General features: G+C 36.5%; 3 protein-coding genes, 1 long non-coding RNA gene, 1 other non-coding gene and 1 pseudogene across 6 annotated transcripts; 3 read left to right on the top strand and 3 right to left on the bottom strand.

Moving 5' to 3' along the window:
- The first annotated feature begins 1,822 nt into the window (after nucleotides 1-1,822).
- Nucleotides 1,823-2,613, top strand: LOC106308794 (transcription factor Pur-alpha 1-like). Its single transcript, XM_013745913.1, has 4 exons — nucleotides 1,823-1,835; nucleotides 1,905-1,972; nucleotides 2,060-2,284; nucleotides 2,392-2,613. The coding sequence occupies exons 1-4, from the start codon at nucleotides 1,823-1,825 to the stop codon at nucleotides 2,611-2,613; spliced, it is 528 nt and encodes a 175-aa protein (XP_013601367.1).
- A 6,145-nt stretch (nucleotides 2,614-8,758) lies between these two features.
- Nucleotides 8,759-9,994, bottom strand: LOC106307946. The gene is made up of 2 exons (XR_001263437.1): nucleotides 9,304-9,994; nucleotides 8,759-9,190 (listed from the first exon to the last, which is right to left on the bottom strand). It is a non-coding gene; the product is annotated as an uncharacterized LOC106307946 (long non-coding RNA).
- Nucleotides 9,923-14,078, top strand: LOC106307945 (annotated as a pseudogene).
- Nucleotides 14,079-14,521: 443 nt separating this feature from the next.
- Nucleotides 14,522-15,228, bottom strand: LOC106311160 (60S ribosomal protein L31-3-like). 2 transcript variants are annotated; one of them, XM_013748388.1, is made up of 3 exons: nucleotides 15,146-15,228; nucleotides 14,714-14,801; nucleotides 14,522-14,611 (listed from the first exon to the last, which is right to left on the bottom strand). In XM_013748388.1, exons 1-3 carry the CDS (start codon nucleotides 15,226-15,228, stop codon nucleotides 14,522-14,524), a joined length of 261 nt encoding a protein of 86 aa, XP_013603842.1. The 2 variants fall into 2 exon arrangements, with proteins under 2 accessions (XP_013603842.1, XP_013603841.1); XM_013748387.1 differs by having other exon boundaries at nucleotides 14,522-14,801.
- A 210-nt stretch (nucleotides 15,229-15,438) lies between these two features.
- Nucleotides 15,439-15,510, top strand: TRNAP-UGG. The gene has a single exon. It is a non-coding gene; the product is annotated as a tRNA-Pro (tRNA).
- A 277-nt stretch (nucleotides 15,511-15,787) lies between these two features.
- On the bottom strand, nucleotides 15,788-17,055 carry LOC106309722. Its single transcript, XM_013746826.1, has 3 exons — nucleotides 16,984-17,055; nucleotides 16,499-16,705; nucleotides 15,788-16,221 (listed from the first exon to the last, which is right to left on the bottom strand). The coding sequence occupies exons 2-3, from the start codon at nucleotides 16,678-16,680 to the stop codon at nucleotides 16,035-16,037; spliced, it is 369 nt and encodes a 122-aa protein (XP_013602280.1). The 5' UTR covers nucleotides 16,681-16,705; nucleotides 16,984-17,055; the 3' UTR covers nucleotides 15,788-16,034.
- Between the last annotated feature and the right edge of the window lie 1,120 nt (nucleotides 17,056-18,175).

Genomic DNA, 18,175 nt, shown 5'->3' with positions numbered 1-18,175 from the left:
CCCTTGATTCAATTTTAGTTTAGCGGTGACTAACTGCTAATATTTTAATGCCAGGTACCTAGCTAAGATTTCTGTTTATGATAAGAGTGATGAGGCTGTTTTTGTTCTCCTTGGCGATGCCGGTCGTGAGCTAACAGGGAAGCATGCGTCGGAGTTGGTTAGCAATTATTTTGAGGTACAAACTCATTACCTAAAAGATTAGTATAATATAATGCCATCGAGTTGTTTATTTACACACTTACGGTCTCAGCTAACAACTATTTTAAAACATGTCAGGCCAATGGAAATAAAGAAAATGGATTCGAGGTGCCCGTTCCGCAAGCTCTGCTCAACACAATAGGGAAAACACACAAGTTCAATGTAAAGGTGACTGAGCACAATTTATCAGGCAGAACGCGGGTAATAACCGTGACGAAGGTCATGTCCCCATCTGCTCCACCATCTACACAAGATCCAGTTGCTGATCAAATTAGTGGCTCTGGTAATGTAACACTTGCGACTGGGGATGACATTATTGAGCCATCCAAAAGCCCTCAAGATTCTGCAGAGGTAGGGGTGAAAAGGATGGGTGATGGTGTTGAGATAGGCAACGCTAAACGTTCTAAAGATGGGAACTAATATGCCTCTCATTGTGGCAAAGAATGCAACTTTTACTACACTTATCTGTTTTCGCTTTTCCAGTTTTTTGGCTTTTGTTTGACTATTTCTCCTAATTATGCTTATTTCATACTTTTGAATCTATTTTGGAAACAATTTGTTTTTTAAACCTTTCATAATAGTACGATATAATATCTTTCGTATTAGTACGTTATAAAAGTCTCTGTCACTCCTTAGCTTGACCAACACATAAATGTTAGATGTTGGTAACTATTAATTTGGCTAAATGGTTTCCTATAAGTATGCCAGTATACACACATATACATATAGTTGTATGCTTATTACTATATCAAGCTATTCTACAGCTCTGCTATTTCCCCCATGGTATGAGAATATTACTAAACCAAGTAATAAAATATAATTAATATGCCAAGCCTAATGAGTGAATCAAATTATAAAAGTTATCTTTACATCAAACTATTCCACAGACCTTTTTGAGAACTTGATTAAAAATTCACCATTGTTATCTATTCAAATTATATTATCATGCTACAATATAACTTTTAAAATTAATAATCTATAAATTAATATACACTAAAAACCTCTATAAAATATTATAATTTTATAGTCTCAAAATAAGTTTTTGGTTCAATTAATATATTGATAAATTAATAACTTCTATAAATTAATAAAAAATTATAGTTTTGGTGTAGTCTCACATTATTAATTTATAGAGGTTTCACTGTATTTTAATTTTCGTAATAATTTTTTTATCAAAAAACAACTTTCCGCGCGTAGCGCGGACAAACAATCTAGTACAATAAGTAAAAGGAGGATAAACTGATCAGGGAGGCCCTCCACGTCGGACTAGAAAATCGACCAATAGGGTTGCGTGTTTCTTCCATGTCAGACACGGTTTGGGCTGTCTTTTTTTGATCCATAAATTGTACGGAATTGGGCTTCTTTTGTTAATCCGTAATTTTTTTATTATTGGACTGGTCTGTTAACGAGCTTCGCATTATGTTATTAGTTTTGAGAAACCTGAGTCTTAGAATGGACTTTGGTTAAAGAAAATCATTTATATGGCCCAGTAGATCTCTTCGGTTTCGAAACGTTCTCTTCAATGGAGTTAACTAATCCAAACACAAAGCGACTGTTTGTGTTTCCATGAATCTGTTTCTCTTACTCTACCTCCACGTCTCCATCTTTACTCTGTTAATCAATAATGGATCACGTTCGTAAAACCTCCTACATTCCACTTTATATATACTCTATCTAAACAGATGAACCCTTTTTCTCTGATTAAGGATGGGCGGCTTTCAGGAACACATTGGCTGAGATCCTTGAAGCATCAGGGCTTATGGTGCCGAATCAGGTTGGGATACTCTCTACTGGTATTAACTAATAAGCTCTCTACTCTCTGTTTCTCTCGGGTCTTATTCTCACTTCCTCTTGAAAACAGAAGCCTTCTGATGCAGAGGAACATCTGGTTGGACTTTCAGATGATGTGGGCGTTGGATTTATACCTGACCATGGTAACCAACCCTCCTCTTCTACTGTTGATCGAGCAACTGACTCGACATGCCAGGATGAAACCGGTGTTTCTAAGGTAATCAGAGCTGACCAGAAACGGTTCTTCTTTGATCTTGGGAATAATAACAGGGGCCATTTCCTGAAGATATCTGAGGTAAATCGTAGAAACAGTTCTTCTTTGATGTTATTTAAACTCTCTTGAGAGCGTGGTTTTAAGCAACTCTCAATACATGAAAATATATAGGTGGCATGTTCTGACAGGTCCTCGATGAGCTTGAATTGGTGAGCAAGACGTTGCAAGTGGAGCGAAAGCTATTTTACTTAGATCTCAAGGAGAATCCTCGCGGGAAGTACCTGAAGATATCGGAGAAGACGTCGGGTTCGAGGTCAATCATCATCGTTCCTTCCTCTGGCATCTCCTGGTTCCTCGATCTCTTCAATTACTACGTCCGACGAGCACGAGAGCAAAGAGTTGCAGCTTGATTCCAAGGTTCCTTATTAACTCTGTCTCTGTCATCTCTCTTTCACTCTCTTATTCTACTGGCGTTGACTTTTTTGAGTTCTTTGTGATTTAGGTGTTTTACTTTGATACCACTATCCGTCGTCGGCAAACACCTCGAAATATCCGCCCGTGACTACCGCTCTTTCGAACCAACCCTATGGTTTCAGCGGCTTTAACATCATGGCGACGCAAATCAGCAAGAAGAGGAAGGTGAGTTTCATTGTGTCCTTTTCTGTCCTCATTGATCTCCTTCGCGGAATCGTAGTTTGAATTGTATCTGTGTTGAGTTTCTGTAGTTTGTAGCCGACGGTGTGTTCTTTGCTGAGTTGAATGGGGTGGTCTTGCCGTTGGCAAGTATAGTTTTTAATGTTTACTGCGAAATATTATTCATCAACTGATACTTGATTTTGCTCACATCCCAAAAGAGAGAGTGTGCTTAGTTTAGTTATCAAGCCATTTCCTTCATAGGGACAGTGGCAGTTTCTCTAAAGTTGTTGTGTAGTTTTCATTTCTCTTGCTGATTTTGGAATGATATTGTATTGTATAGGGTTGATATGGTGTCTTGAGATTCGTCATGGAGAGTGGAGCTATTTTCTTTGTCTTTTGAATTATTAATGAAGCGTTATTAACGGGTTTTCATAATACAACATATTCTTAATTCATTTAACTCGAACATGTTCACTAACAAACACAAAACTTGACCATTACTATATTTTCAAGCGAGCTTTATTTTAACAAGATAGTGAAAAATGGTACGTATGCATCCTCATAAGATCACATTTACGGAAAAAAAAACCTTGTGCATTTTAAAAGACTGGATACTGCTTGCCCATATATATCGCTATTTTAGAGTAATGTATCTTTAATTGTTTCCTCTCACAACCCAACTTGAAAAATAAAATATAAACATTCATGAAAATCACAATTAATAATTATTGAATGATAACTAATATTTTTGAAAAATATTGAACATAAACAACAAAATATAACCTAATAAATTTGCTAGAATTACCCCCCAAAATAATTGAATGGCATAAATTACATATGTAAAGCTATTTTATCTAATAAAATATCCACAATTTAGTCAGCTTCTTTTTCAATGAGTAAATAGATACAACATTGTAAATCAAAACCTATAGATTATTGGCATCTTTAAAAATATACAAAGTACATTAGCAGATACACGAAAACGAATGGAAGTACATGTTATAACCATTTTAAAACTTAGAAATATACACATTTAAAACATGCCGCCAACGAATCACAATTATTAGAAGGATATAACGTCAAAAAATGTGACAAAAAGTTTTAAGCAAATAACATCAATCCCCTAGACTATATTTGCGAAGTGATTTTACCACATGTCAATTGTACAATCAATTTCACAAAACAAATATGATATGTCTATTGAAATTGATGAAATTGCATTGCATTTAATGTTAATTTATATTTTTCATAAACCTTTTAAAATATGGTAATATCTCATATATGAATAAAACTATATTATGTTAATAAAATAGATTTTAGATTTTAAAGACTTCTAATTCAAGTAATATCACAAAATTCAAAATTTGTTTATTACAATTAATATTTTACCATTAGATATATTAAAATAATATTCTAGATCGATATTCAATTGTCAGTTTTTAACTATTACACGTAAAAAAATATTATTAAGTACGCTTTTTTAAAAAAAATGAGGTTTTATATTTTAAGTTGATTATTTGAGTACTTTTTCTTTTCGTTAATTTATTCGAGATGAGATTCCAATCTTTTAAACTAAGATAATTTACGTTCTACATAATTATATTTTTAACATAACTCTAAAATCTCGGACTTGATTCTTCATATTTTATTAGTTAATTTTGTTACATATAATAGAGATACTTACTTCAAACTAAAAATATATTAAAAAAAATCAAATTTGAAACTTAGTTATAATATAATTTAATATACAAAAATTCAAATAGAAATAAAAATGATAAATGTAACAAATTTAAATATATTATCCGCGCGTAGCGCGGACAAATGATCTAGTAATGGCTAAAATTAGTCTTGGACATGCTGTCCGTTCGATTAAATATTAAACCATACAAAAGGTTTGTTAGAAAGTGGTAAAATACGGTTCAGTTGATATGAATGACATTCCGTTGTGGAGAAGCGAAGAAGGAAAATTTGTAAACAGATTCTCTACTAAGAATACTTGGTTACAGTTGAGATCATCAAATATGTCCTTGGAGCACAGATGTATGGTTCCTCTGGTCTACTCCGAAACACTCTTTTAAGCTCTGGATTGCAATGAGAAATTGAATGCAAACATGGGATAAAATGCAAGCTTGGAATACCTCTATAAACACTGTGTTTTATGCTATGAAGTACAAGAGACCTGCCAACATCTCTTCTTGCAGTGTCCATACTCCGCTAAAGTCTGGAAATCATTGGTTAAGGGGCTTCTAAAGAATGATTTCACCACTGACTGGAGTGCTATTGTGACTAAGACTTCTGGTTCGAGCTATCCTCTCAAAGAAATGTTCCTTATCCGATACTCTCTGCAGGCAGTAGTTCATAGTATTTGGCGGGAAAGAAATTCAAGGAGAGGAGTTTGCGCACTTGGTTTGGCACAAGAGATGTTCAACTCCCTCCATAAATGATATGAAGTTTTATTCTTTATAGTCATTAGAGTACATAAATAAAAACAGAAGCACTAGATGTAACACAGTTTTGTTTGAATATAATTTTACATTCATTCGAAAGAAAATACGGTTCAGTTTAAATTCATGGAAAGGATAAAACATGGTTTGCTCACTTTTTCTTAATTTGGCAAGTCTAGTATAGTCAGGGCCAAATGTAAAGATAAACTGTAAGCCTAATTAAAACAAAAAAAGGAAGTTGCAACTTTCAAGCCTAATAAAAGATAAGAAAAAAAAAACACTTGACGTTGGTTACAAGTTTCATCCCAAGAGTTATCGCTCACGGTTCAATCATTCCGTGAATAATCAATCAAGAGTCTCGTAAGATAAGATTTTGTTTATATAGAAAATCTATAATATAATGAGGCAGTTCCTTCTTTCCTGAGGCGACACGTCAATATTTTAGTGGGTCCCACTTTTAAAAGATGGAAAAAGTGTCAAGCTTATGGCTCGAACCTGGTTTATTGAGATATAAACATCAACATTTATACCATTAAACTAAAGGATACTTTGTGCATTGATGGCCGAAACTAATATATATTTATGAAGGTCAGAAACCTTTGCTTCTTCGGTTTTCTCTGTGGGCCGGGCCTCCAAGTGTATTATGAGTTTCATTTTTAAATGATGTTCATCATGAAAAAACAACAATTATAGTTTTCCATATTGTAAACTGTCTTCGTTTAACATGAGTTAGAGTTCTTTTCATCATTGTATCAGACAAGTCTGAGTTACAGAGTTGCGCCGTGTGTCTGTTCGTAATCTATTTTTTCACCGGTGAACTCTTCATCTCCCTATCTTAAATCGTTTGATCTTAAATGTTCTTGATTTGTAGCCTTTCTGTAAACCATATATATATGATTCTCATCTTTGATGAACCCATTCTGCTTCTCCACAAAATTCATTGATTCCTCTTAGCTTTAACGATCTTCTAGAAAATGTCTATCTGCCTCTCCAGTTCCTCAAACCAGCGTTTCCGGCATCCGTCACTCAACCTTCGAGTCTCTCCGTGTTGGTCGTAGTAGTCAGAGCATAGCTCCAACCTCCTCGCTTATGGGATTCCCTGAACTTCAAGAAAGACAGTGAGTTTATGGGAATCACGGTTCTCTTCCTTGATGAAAATGTAAGTTAATCTTCGATTTATCACACTTATTTAGTATAACTGTTTTTAATTGATTTCCTGATTCTTTGTTAAATAATATTATTTGCAGATTCCGTGATTCATGGGTTTATTCACGCCAGACGTGCTAATCATTACATGCCATCATTGAAAGCCGGTTCCATTGTGAAAGTCGATCGTTTTGAGGTTGCTAGGTGCTCAAGCATGTACAAGATAATTGATCATCCATTCCTCATTCGTTTCATCTCACCAACTATTATTGATGAAGTCATCACGGGTGCTCCTGAGATCAATCTCCAATCATAATTAGACCGTTTGATAATTTCTAAGTGATTGCGAACACAAACCTAGAACTCCCAGGTATATTATCATATTGCATCTGGGTTTATAATTTGTTTCGTTATCATAACTGATATTTAAACTCGCAGATGTGGTTGGGCAAATCCGTTATGTCCAAGGCTCTGACCTTAGCAAAGAAACAACTCGAGTCGTTATTCGTCTCCTCATTGATCTGTAAGAAACAATCAACACACAATTCCCTTTATATTATTATCTATATTGTGCTAACATCAATAATCAAAAATATTTCATACCCAAATTCTATGGTCGTTGATTTATCTCTCTTACTTATCAAACTAATTTTACACAAACTTTTAATTTACAGCTTAAAAGAAACCACAACAACCCAAACAATCAAAAAACCAAAAACTAGAATTCCAAAAAAGACGAATCATTGAGTCAACGACAAATATATACCAACGACACATACATCGAGTCAGCTAAACAAATACAAACTACGCGGCCAGCTATTTAACAATTTACAAACTTACTTTTCCAACGATACATACATCGAGTCAGCTAAACAAATACAAACTACATGGCCAGCTATTTAACAATTTACAAACTTACTTTCGCAACGAAGAAAACGAAGACGACAACCAAGATCAGTGAAATTATCTGAACAAAAAAAGCAGAGTAAGTTATGAACTCTGATAAATACAACTAACAATGATTTTTGTTTACATATTCCCCATCAAATAAAAGATAAACAAACACAACCACAACATGAGATACAAGAGACAATCCCAACAGACACAAGACAACAACAACATCTCCACATGCTCACTGCTCTTGTCTTATAAAAATAGCTTACATGCCCAATGTCAACAGGCCAATGCTATTGTGTTCTTATGAGAAATACATATATTCGTTTAAAACTCATTAAAGCCCAAATACTCAGAACTGTCAATCATTTTATAGTTATTTCTATATGTCTTCATGTATTTGTTTTAAAGGTCCGGTAAGAGTAACAAGTTTAAAAATAAAATTAAAACATATAACAAACATAATAAGGATAATAAAAATTATTACTTAATACACACAACTTACACAACTAAACTGGAGAAAAAATATCCAGAAACAAAAAGTACTCTCAACAACTTTAATATAATTTATGTCCTCTCAACAGTACAAGAAACAAATTAAAAAGACAAACAAACAATAAGTCTCAGTGACACAGCAAACAACAACACGAACTATATCAATTACATTACTAACACAGTTTAGTCCTTCATAACTAGAGAACAATGCATACACAGTTCATCATCACAACTCTAACCATATAACAATTACAAAAACTTGAAAAATAACTTAAAACGCAAATTCACAACTACAATAACCCTAGCAAATATTGAGATGAAACAAGAACTTTGTCCATAACCCCGCGCAAGCGCGGAGGCAATGTCCCTGGTTATAAATAAGATCCAAGTCTCGTAACATAAGATCTAACCACAACTTGATGAGTGACAAAAATTTCTTGGTCCAACCGTCTGGCTGTCGGAAAATATTCGGGTATTTTTCTCTCGTCCCATCTTATTTCTTCTTCGTGTTAACAATCTTCATTCATTCAAATTGTTTGCGTGAATCGCAAATGTTCAAAACGCCAATACAACAACTCACGTCCGCGTTTGAAACATGTCGTATTCATTAAAACATAATTATCAAAATGGGCTTACTATTTTCCAGCCCAACACCTAAACTTCTCTACAAGCTTTTCCATTTTTGAAAAATAATTAAAAAAAAAAAAGGCAAAGAGGCGGCAATAAGAGCATGATTATCCCAAAGATCCATTTAGGGGTTCTTATTTTTTTTTTAATACTTTTAAGTAGTAAAAGTGAGTTAAGAGACAACATTAAGAAACCCAAATATTTTTGTGCTCCATTGCAAGGCTCTTAATTAAGGGTTTTAAAAACAAAAAAAATTTAATACTCTAAAGCTCAACTAAGTCCTCGAGTATATTTTTCTTTGGTGATCAAGTTCTTTATGGATTATCACTTTCATGAAAGCTGCTCAACTAAAGAACTATAAAATCCCTAGACATAGCAATAAAATGATCATGACATGAAGTGATGAAACATAATACCTTTGTACATAAGCTGAAAACAAGAGGCACAACGAGCTCAATATCTTCATCTCTCTCCTTCCTCACCACAAACCCACAACCACCACACTCCCTCTTCCTCTGCTCCATCAGAATCTCCTCTTCCCTCACAATCAAACTATAAACCGCACCCATCCTCGAGCTTGAGTTGCAAACTTCCTTCTGTGCTCTCTTACTCTTTACCTCTTTCTTTGTTTTTTTTTGTGTGCAAGACATAACAAGTGAAAGAAAGCAGAAGAAAAGAAACCAACATGTCCTTAAAATACAATACTCCCTCCCGTCACTTCATAATCAGAATGACCAACAAGAACCTATACAAAAAAACAGGCTCACTAAGAAAACAAACAGCAAGAGAACAAATACTATGCAGCATAGAGAAATCAAGAGAATACAATATTGTTGAGATAAGAGACGAAATGCTCACTTTAGAGAATGGCAAATGCGCAAGCCCTTGCGACTCCACCAAGAATATGCAGAACAGAAGGGTCATATGAAAAACTCTGTTAGCCATCAACTAGAAACTAATAGACAAACTCAAATCAGCTTCAAGCAGAGAACTAAGCTACCAATGTAGGAAGAAGATTGATTCCAAGGCAAATTCTAATAGTACAAGCATAAAGGACTTGCCTTTCTATCAGCTCGAGCATAGCCAAAGGAATCACAGCCGTGATGGTCTTGGGAGATGCTCTACGACAGGCGTCAATCATAACGAGCAGTTCCATAAGGATTTCATTAGCAGGTGGGCATGTAGGCTGTACAAGGAACACGCCGCATCTTCATCTTCTCTTATTCCCTCTCAATAACCCTGCAAAACCCTAACCCCGATCGAATCCCAATCCGATCTCCCCTCCCCTCGATTCCTCACCGTCTCACGATCCGTCGTCATTACCCCAGCCCTATTTTCGTCGTTCGCCGTCAAGGATTCCTTAATTCTCTTAATCAGGATACGTGTCTTCAATTTACATCAATTTTTCATTTTTTTTAATTACTAATTATCTTAAAAACTCCACGAGACCGCAATATTGATGCTCTAAGCGTAACCCTTTTTCCGATTACAGTCACACAGCCGTCGTCTCTCTTCTCCCACTCTCGTCACTTTGGCTTATTCGTCTTCTTCTTCCGTCTGGTAAAAACCTCTCTCCAAGCTCTCTAATCTTTACGAGCTTTAGGTCATGATTAACATTGCAATTGCAAAGTTCTGTGAGTTTAGATTGTTGTTACTTAGCTGAGTAATCCAATTCTTGCGTATGATCGTTGTGATTTTGTCTTCTAGTGGGTGTTTTATCTTTGTGATTTTGATTTGAAATTTGAGAAATTCCACTGTGCCTGTTTTTGGTTCTGTTACAGAACCGAAAACATCTAGATGTTGAAGAAGATAAGCGTTTGTTTTTTGTTATTTATTTCAACGTTGTCTGTATCACGCAGACTAGCTATTGCTTTAACTTTCTTGTTTGGTAAGAATGTTGCAATGAAGTTTGATATTTTGCGTGTACTGATTCTGCTTGTGTGGTTTTTGTAACCTAGACAGGTGTATTGAGAGAGCAACTAGTAGGAGATTTGCTTTCGGAATCGAATCAAAACCAGCGGCAACCATGGCAGCTGTAAGCATGTTCTTTTTTTAATCCAGGAGGCTTTTTTTTTTCCCCTGTGTCATGACTGATCTGATTTTGTTTTGAGTGGTGTGACAGAATCAAGAATGCTCGGGAAATCTAAAACGCCAGCTCGAGAAGCTCTTTGATGCGTCTCTGAGATCAACGGTTCCTGATAAACCCTGTGTTAAGCCCGTCGTTACTACCTCCCCTCTTGATAGATCTGGAGATTACCAATGGTGCTTGCTCCCTCTTTCACTTCATTCATATGAAAACTAAAGTTTCAGTTAAGTTTCTTACTTGTTTTGTTAATTTAGATTTTTCACATCATATTGTTGTCTGCAGTAACAATGCAATGGGTCTGTGGTCCATGATAAAAGGAAAAGATTCTCAGTTCAATGGTCCTCCAGCTGTTGGAGAGGTTGGTGTTTTGCTTGGTTTTTACTCTTTAGAAATTTGTGGCTTTTGTATGCTCTCTATGTCTATTAACTCTTGTTTTGTTCTTCTTTTTTTTTTTTTTTCACATAGGCCCTTTTAAATAATTTACCTACTTCTGAGATGGTGGATTCAATCTCTTGCTCTGTTACTGGACCTGGATTTGTTAATGTAGTACTATCAACCAAATGGATGGCTAAGGTGCTCCTGTTGTAATGCGTACTTGTATACTCATTTTCTAGTCTTCTTCTTGGCGTAATTGTTTTTTAATATGCAGAGTATTGCAAATATGCTTATCGACGGAATTGACACATGGGCGCCTGCTCCTCCGGTTAAGAGAGCCTTAGTTGATTTTTCCTCTCCAAACATAGCAAAAGAAATGCATGTTGGTCATCTAAGATCAACTGTCATCGGTGCACGCTCGCTCGCATGCTCGAGTTCTCAAAGGTTGAAGTTCTTCGCAGAAACCATGTTGGTGACTGGGGAACACAGGTAACTAACTGCTTGAGACCGAGTACTTTATTGTTGTATTCCAATGTTTTATCAAAGAAATAAAAACCGTTTAACATTATGCAGTTTGGCATGCTCATTGAGTACCTCTTTGAGAAATTTCCTGATACAGATAGTGTGACTGAGACAGCAATTGGAGATCTTCAGGTCAGCGTCCTTACATCATATGGCCTTTCACGCTTTACAGTTCTTCTTATGTGCCAATATTGGCGTAACATGCTTTAGGTGATGAACTAAAGCAGTTCAGTTTTTAACTTCAAATGTCATCTGACAGTCGTTTTACAAAGAATCAAAGAAATTTTTTGATGATGATCCGGACTTTAAGGAAAAAGCACAGAAGGCTGTGGTCCGTCTACAGGTGATTAACATTTTCTCTAACCTGAATTATTGGTGCTTATTCTGTTTGGCAGTGTGTCAATATGCAGCTGCATTGGTTGCAAGATCTAAACTTCTCACTTGCCTATATTATCGTTCTTCTGTGCAGGGTGGAGATCCTATCTACCGCAAGGCTTGGGCTAAGATTTGTGAAATAAGCCGAACCGAGTTTTCCAAGGTTTATCAGCGCCTTCAAGTTGAGCTTGAAGAAAAGGTAAAAGGAAAAGATGGACCGATACTATATTATCTGATACAGAATAGAAACAAAAGATGTGCATTGATGGGTATACGTTGATCCATGACAGGGAGAAAGCTTTTACAACCCCTACATCGCTAACGTAATTGGGAAATTGGATAGCAAGGGGTTGATTGAGGAAAGTGAGGGTGCTCGTGTGATTTTCCTCCAAGGCTTCAAGATCCCACTCATTGTTGTGAAGAGTGACGGTGGTTTTAACTATGCCTCAACTGATCTGACTGCTCTTTGGTGTGTTATCTTTTCTTCTACCTGAACTTGCATATTGTTGACTAATGAATTGCCTGATGATGCTAAAATCTGCCTGTCCCAGGTATCGGCTTAATGAAGAGAAAGCTGAGTGGATTATATATGTTACCGATTTTAGCCAGAAGCAGCACTTTGATATGTTCTTCAAAGTAGGGATTGATTAATAATTTTATTGTTTTTTTGACGTGTCTTGCTTAAAGCCGCCAGGGGTAACTGTTTTAATCCTGTTACACTATGAATCAGGCTGCCAGAAAAGCAGGTTGGCTTCCAGACAGTGATAACACTCACCCTAGAGTTGACCATGTTGATTTTGGTCTCGTCGTCAACGGGGAAGATCGCAAACGATTTAGAACGCGGGCTTCAGATGTAGTCCGCCTAGTTGATTTGCTAGACGAGGCCAAGACTCGCAGTAAAACTGCCCTTATTGAGCGTGGTATCTAACTTTGTGTTAGCGTTATTAACTTTGTTCAGTTATTGGGTGGTTTTATTCATCCTTTATATGTGGTTTCTCTGTTTAGGTAAGGACAAAGAATGGACTCCGGAGGAGCTGGACCAAACAGCTGAGGCAGTTGGATATGGTGCGGTGAAGTGAGTATTATTTCTTTTCTCGGTTTAGGGATTTTTTTTGTGATCAAAGCTGAACAAATATGATGATTTTTCTATAGTGGGCATTTTAATATTATCATGCTACTGCTAACATGCGATTTTGTATAATGTTATTTCAAGGTATGCTGACCTGAAGAGCAACAGAACGACAGGTTATACTTTCGACTTCGATGCCATTGCTTAGTGACAAGGTAATGAAATTTGCTTGCTAGTTTACATATTTGCAATATGCAGTCACCTACACATGCTCTTATTGATACCATGTCATGAGCAGGGTAATACAGCCGTTTACCTTCTTTATGCTCATGCTCGTATCTGTTCAATCATCCGAAAGTCTGGCAAAGACATAGATGAGCTGAAAAAGGTATTTCATTTTTTACAGTTTTGGGTTTCCTCCTCTTGTATTTGTTTTATTTAATTTCATCACATTTTCATAGTTACGAAGACTGTTATAAGTTTTACCATAGGCAGTTTGTTCTAACGGTTCAACAACATGTGCCTTATTGCAGACAGTAGAGCTAGTATTGGATCATCCAGAAGAACGAGCCCTGGGGCTTCACTTGCTTCGATTTGCTGAGGTAACACAAGCTCATCATTGGATACTATTTTCAAAATCTTTTTTTATTTTATTTTTGTGGGTAACAAGATTGTACAATCCATGTGTGTGAACAATTTGCATTGATTTGCAGACGGTTGAGGAAGCTTGCACCACCTTGTTTCCCAACGTGCTGTGTCTGTACCTCTACAGTTTATCTGAACGCTTCACCAGCTTCTACTCCATTCATCAGGTGTGGATTCTCGACATTCTACGTTTCTATTTAATATGGTGATGTCAGACTACATAATCTGCTACCATATTTCGATTAAAAGATGAGCTTTGTTACAGGTCATTGGTTCACCGGAGGAGGCAAGCCGTCTCCTACTTTGTGAAGCAACGGCTATAGTGATGAGGAAATGCTTCCACCTTCTTGGAATCACCCCTGTTTACAAGATTTGATACGTCACTGTAACATTTTAATGACTTAAAAGACGAACGGTTTTATTTATTGACAATTTTTCTGACACAATCAGTTTGCAGATTTTGTGAATCATGAAAGGGTTTGAAGATTAATCTTGAATTGAAATGACTTGGAGATGTTATTGTGGCTTTCATGGAGATTGTGTTAATTTGGCGATGTACTCTTTTTGCCCCCTCTTATTCAAATGGCTTCCGCAGCTCTTGCATGACTTCATTCTTGATCTTCTCTTTACAAGATCCATCCATCAAGCAATGATATTTTTGCCTTCATAATACTTGGGAAGTCTTTTCTTGACATGGCTATGAAAATAAACTGTTAACAGTTCCCTATATTTATAGAAATAATATCACTCGATTAAAGAGGCATCAAAGTGAGATGACTCCCAAGTCCTACAATGAGAAAGAAAAAAATACTCAAATAAATCATTGACAAGGTCTATCGAAACAGTAGGAGGACAAATGACACAAGCCAAAGGTCTACTTACTAATCGATTGTAATATATATCATTGACCATGACACAAGGCTCTGAAATGTTCTCTAATAAACTGTATTACTGAGTCAACGTCACTACAAAATGAGAGAACAAAAATATGATTACAAGAATGTTCAATCCTCTTCATCAATGACTTTAGTGCCAAGGCCACTAAGTCCCTCGGCAGGGATTTCAGCAACAGTGACAAGAGAGAAGAACTCTTCCTTTGCATCTTCGTCATCGTTTCTCTTGCGAGCAACTCGGACTCTAATCTTTCTAGGAGGACCTCTGATACCTCTGCTCCAAATCTGCTTGTTCAGCTTCGCATCCACTCTCACATCCTTTGTCCCCATTGCCTTCTCTGCAAACTTCCTTATCTCCTTGATCGCCTTTGGTGCCTTCTTCTTAAATGTACTGTTTAAGACACAACACGATTCTTACAAGTCAAACCCCAAGATCAGAACTTTCTAATTGTCAAATTCATGGCTAACGTGCCTATAAAGTTAAGTGCTTATAGCTAAAACTTTTTATGTTTCATTTTTTGAAGTCAAACCTCAAGATCAAAGCTTTCTACATTCACATTCATGTGTAACGTGCCTATAAAGTTAAATGCATGTTACACTTTTTAGGTAAAACCCCAAGATCAGAGCTTTCAAATGTTATATTCATGGCTAAGTGCCTACAACTAAAACATTGAACCAACAGAACAAGAACGGAACAGAAGAGTTTAGTTTAGTTTAGTTAGGTTAGTAAGTTACCAGCTATGAAGGCGTCTGTGAAGGTTGATGGTGTACTCTCTGGTCACCACCTCCTCTTTCCTTCCCTTCGTCTTGTCCGACATTGTAACATGTCCCTGAGTATGTCGAAACACAAACTGGTTAAACTCAGATAGATGCTCTGAATAGCTGATCAGTAGGTAGATGAACCAACCCTAGTCGATTTAAGTGTCTCTCTTTATGGCCCATTTAAGAGTTTCTGAACTAATCTTTTTCACTTGTAACGTCTTGCACTAAAAGTACAAGTTGTTGTTATCAATTCCTTTTGTCAACGCGGGCGTTTGGTCTAGTGGTATGATTCTCGCTTTGGGTGCGAGAGGTCCCGAGTTCGATTCTCGGAACGCCCCTTCTTTTAGAATCTTGTGTTTTGCCATTAGCCGTATAGAGTTTTACATATAAGAAATCAGCAAACTTAGAGAAACATACAAAGAGTTTATTGTTTTTTTTAGTTGTTGTTATAAGAACACATTAGTCTTTTTATTCAAAGAAGACGAACAACAACATTTTGACATAGCTCAACATAAAAATATCTGCAAATAATGATATCACATAGCCGATCTTTGCCTTCTCTCCTCACACTCTGAGGCGTGTAGGAGTAGTCCGGTTCAGTAACAGATGATGATCTACCAGCAAAAGGTCATCCACACTCGAGAAACAAAACCAAAAAGCAAACAAGTTGTCGACTGATATTATTAAGAGCTAGCATGATATGGCCTCGGCTTTTAAAAAAAACATGTGTGTATTAATTATCCAAAAACAGAAAATAAATTTGAAACTTATACTAAAATATCAGCCAGGAGATCCAAAGATAATAAAACCGCCAGTTTCAGCCTTCAATGGTTGTAAGCAAAGGCATTGTCTGTTTGTTTGTTCAAGGGTAGTAGCCGGTGAAAGTGAAGCCTCTTCCAACGATCTCACCCGCACAGTACCAAGCGAAGCATTCCAGCCCAAAAAGTGCTGCGATCCCAGCATCTTCAACCTTCAAATCCGCCCGGTTCTTCCACAACCCCTTGACGTGATCCACTTCCTTCCAGAACGACTCAGTACGTCCGGGAATGCTGCAATCCACACAAAACAAGTCAGGCACAGAAACAAAAGAAACGTTGAAAAGAGAACATCAATTATTCAAGATCCTTAACAAACAAAACCAAGAAGCCGCTATTTAGTATTTTACCCTTTACAGCATAATAACAACAGACAGAAAGAAAAGAAGAAAAAAAAAGCTTTAATCTTTTACAAACAAGAAGAAAGCTATGGAAACAGCAATGCTCATCATCTAACAAACACACATCAAGCAGAAACCAGGATCAGAATAAAGAGAGTTAGGAAAGGGACCTAGCGAGACGAGTGTAGAGAAGCTGCTTAGACAACTCTTGGCACTTCTCAACAGTGGCTGGCTCCTGGATATACTGCTTGTTCTTCTCCAGCAACTGTTTGTAGTAAGTTGTGCCGTGCTTTGACACAAACTTTGATGCCTCGCACGCCTTTGATTTCAGCTGTATCAACTTTGATGCCATCTCTCTCAAACCTTTGTCTTTTTTCCTGACAATTTTGAATTTACAAAATCCAATTCCATTACCAAATGCAATCAAAAGGATTAAGCGAGGAATCAAAAGCACCAGTGACCACCGATTCAAACCCTAGCTAGACATCGAAAGTTGACATCTTTTTCCAAATAGCAAGACCTCATGAACATTAACATTATCGCTCGTAAGCTAATACCAAAGCGCAGATCTATCACTCAGATTCCCAAAAAGGGGGAAAAGAAAAGATGAAACTTTGAATCAAAAAGGGAAAAACAGTGTTAGACGGTTACAAACCTTGCTGGTGGAGAACGAGAGCAGCAGCAGCAGCTGGATCAATGGAAAATCTCTAGACTTGGGACTTTTTCTGAGGTTTTATTACAAATAAATATTATGGGCCTGAGATGGGTTTTTAACTAACATTTTAATAGCCCAAAATAGAAACGTCTCTCATGAGAGAGAATGGTGGTGAGAGCCTCTCTTTATTCAAGCAGCTACTTTACATGATTTTATTTCTCTTGTTCTTTTTGTTCAGGTGCCTTTGCTTGGTGGAGCTCTCTTCTCATGCACATGGCATTTCTTTTACGAGGCTGAATCTCTTTAGCTGTAGGGAACTTGTTTTTTTAACGCTCACTTAACTAATACATATATGTTTTATGTTTCGGTTCATTTGGTGAAACCAGACTGATGAGGCTAAAGAGGCTCTTGCACTAACTGTAACAATATATTATTCTTTCGAGTCTTAATGATAAATTGTGAGCATTTTATTTATTGATAAATCTGATTGGTAATATTACTTTGTGCATCGCTGCCATATCATTCATCAACTTCAGTTGATGACTTGCAGCACACGATTATTCTCATAAGCAGTATCCAGATTATATTAGTGTGGTTGACAGATGAATAACCAAATATCGGTTTTGTGGCCCTCTGTTATCGGTCTTGCAGGTGCTACTTAGTAACAAGGAAATTAACAGTCCCTTTCTTGTTTTGTTTCTTACATGCAACTTACGGAGCTGCGGATGATGTTGGTATTGGTTGGTCAGCTGTCAACACATACAGATGTATTGCTGGATCACCTCCCTACAAACTTCACGGTCAGTTTTGCTGCCATAATCATCGTTGGAGAAACTAACCCTCTGTTATATATGAAGCAGAATTAAGCTGTTAGACTTAGACTTGAGAATTAAGCTGTTAGACTTGAAAACACTTATAAGCTTTTATAAGATTTTATAAGGTTTTATAAGGATCACCAGATTTGAGTACCAGATTTGAGTAAAGCCCCAGACTTGAGAAGCAAAGAAAAAGAAGAAGAAGAGAGAAAGTGACCGTTGAAGATCCTTTTTAAACAATCAATATTTTATTGTATTATGTACTGATACAATTTGGTCTTTAAATTCTTGTATTCAGATACACAATTAAAGAATTAAGGGAATATAGTTTCTCTCAAATCTACTTTCTCTCTCTCTCTTTGTTCTTCAATGTTCTT

This window comes from Brassica oleracea, chromosome C8 (genome assembly GCF_000695525.1).
Source record: "Brassica oleracea var. oleracea cultivar TO1000 chromosome C8, BOL, whole genome shotgun sequence".
In the NCBI taxonomy this organism is placed as follows: domain Eukaryota; kingdom Viridiplantae; phylum Streptophyta; class Magnoliopsida; order Brassicales; family Brassicaceae; genus Brassica; species Brassica oleracea.
Note: the sequence above shows the minus strand (reverse complement) of the source record. Positions and strands in the feature narration are given on the sequence as shown.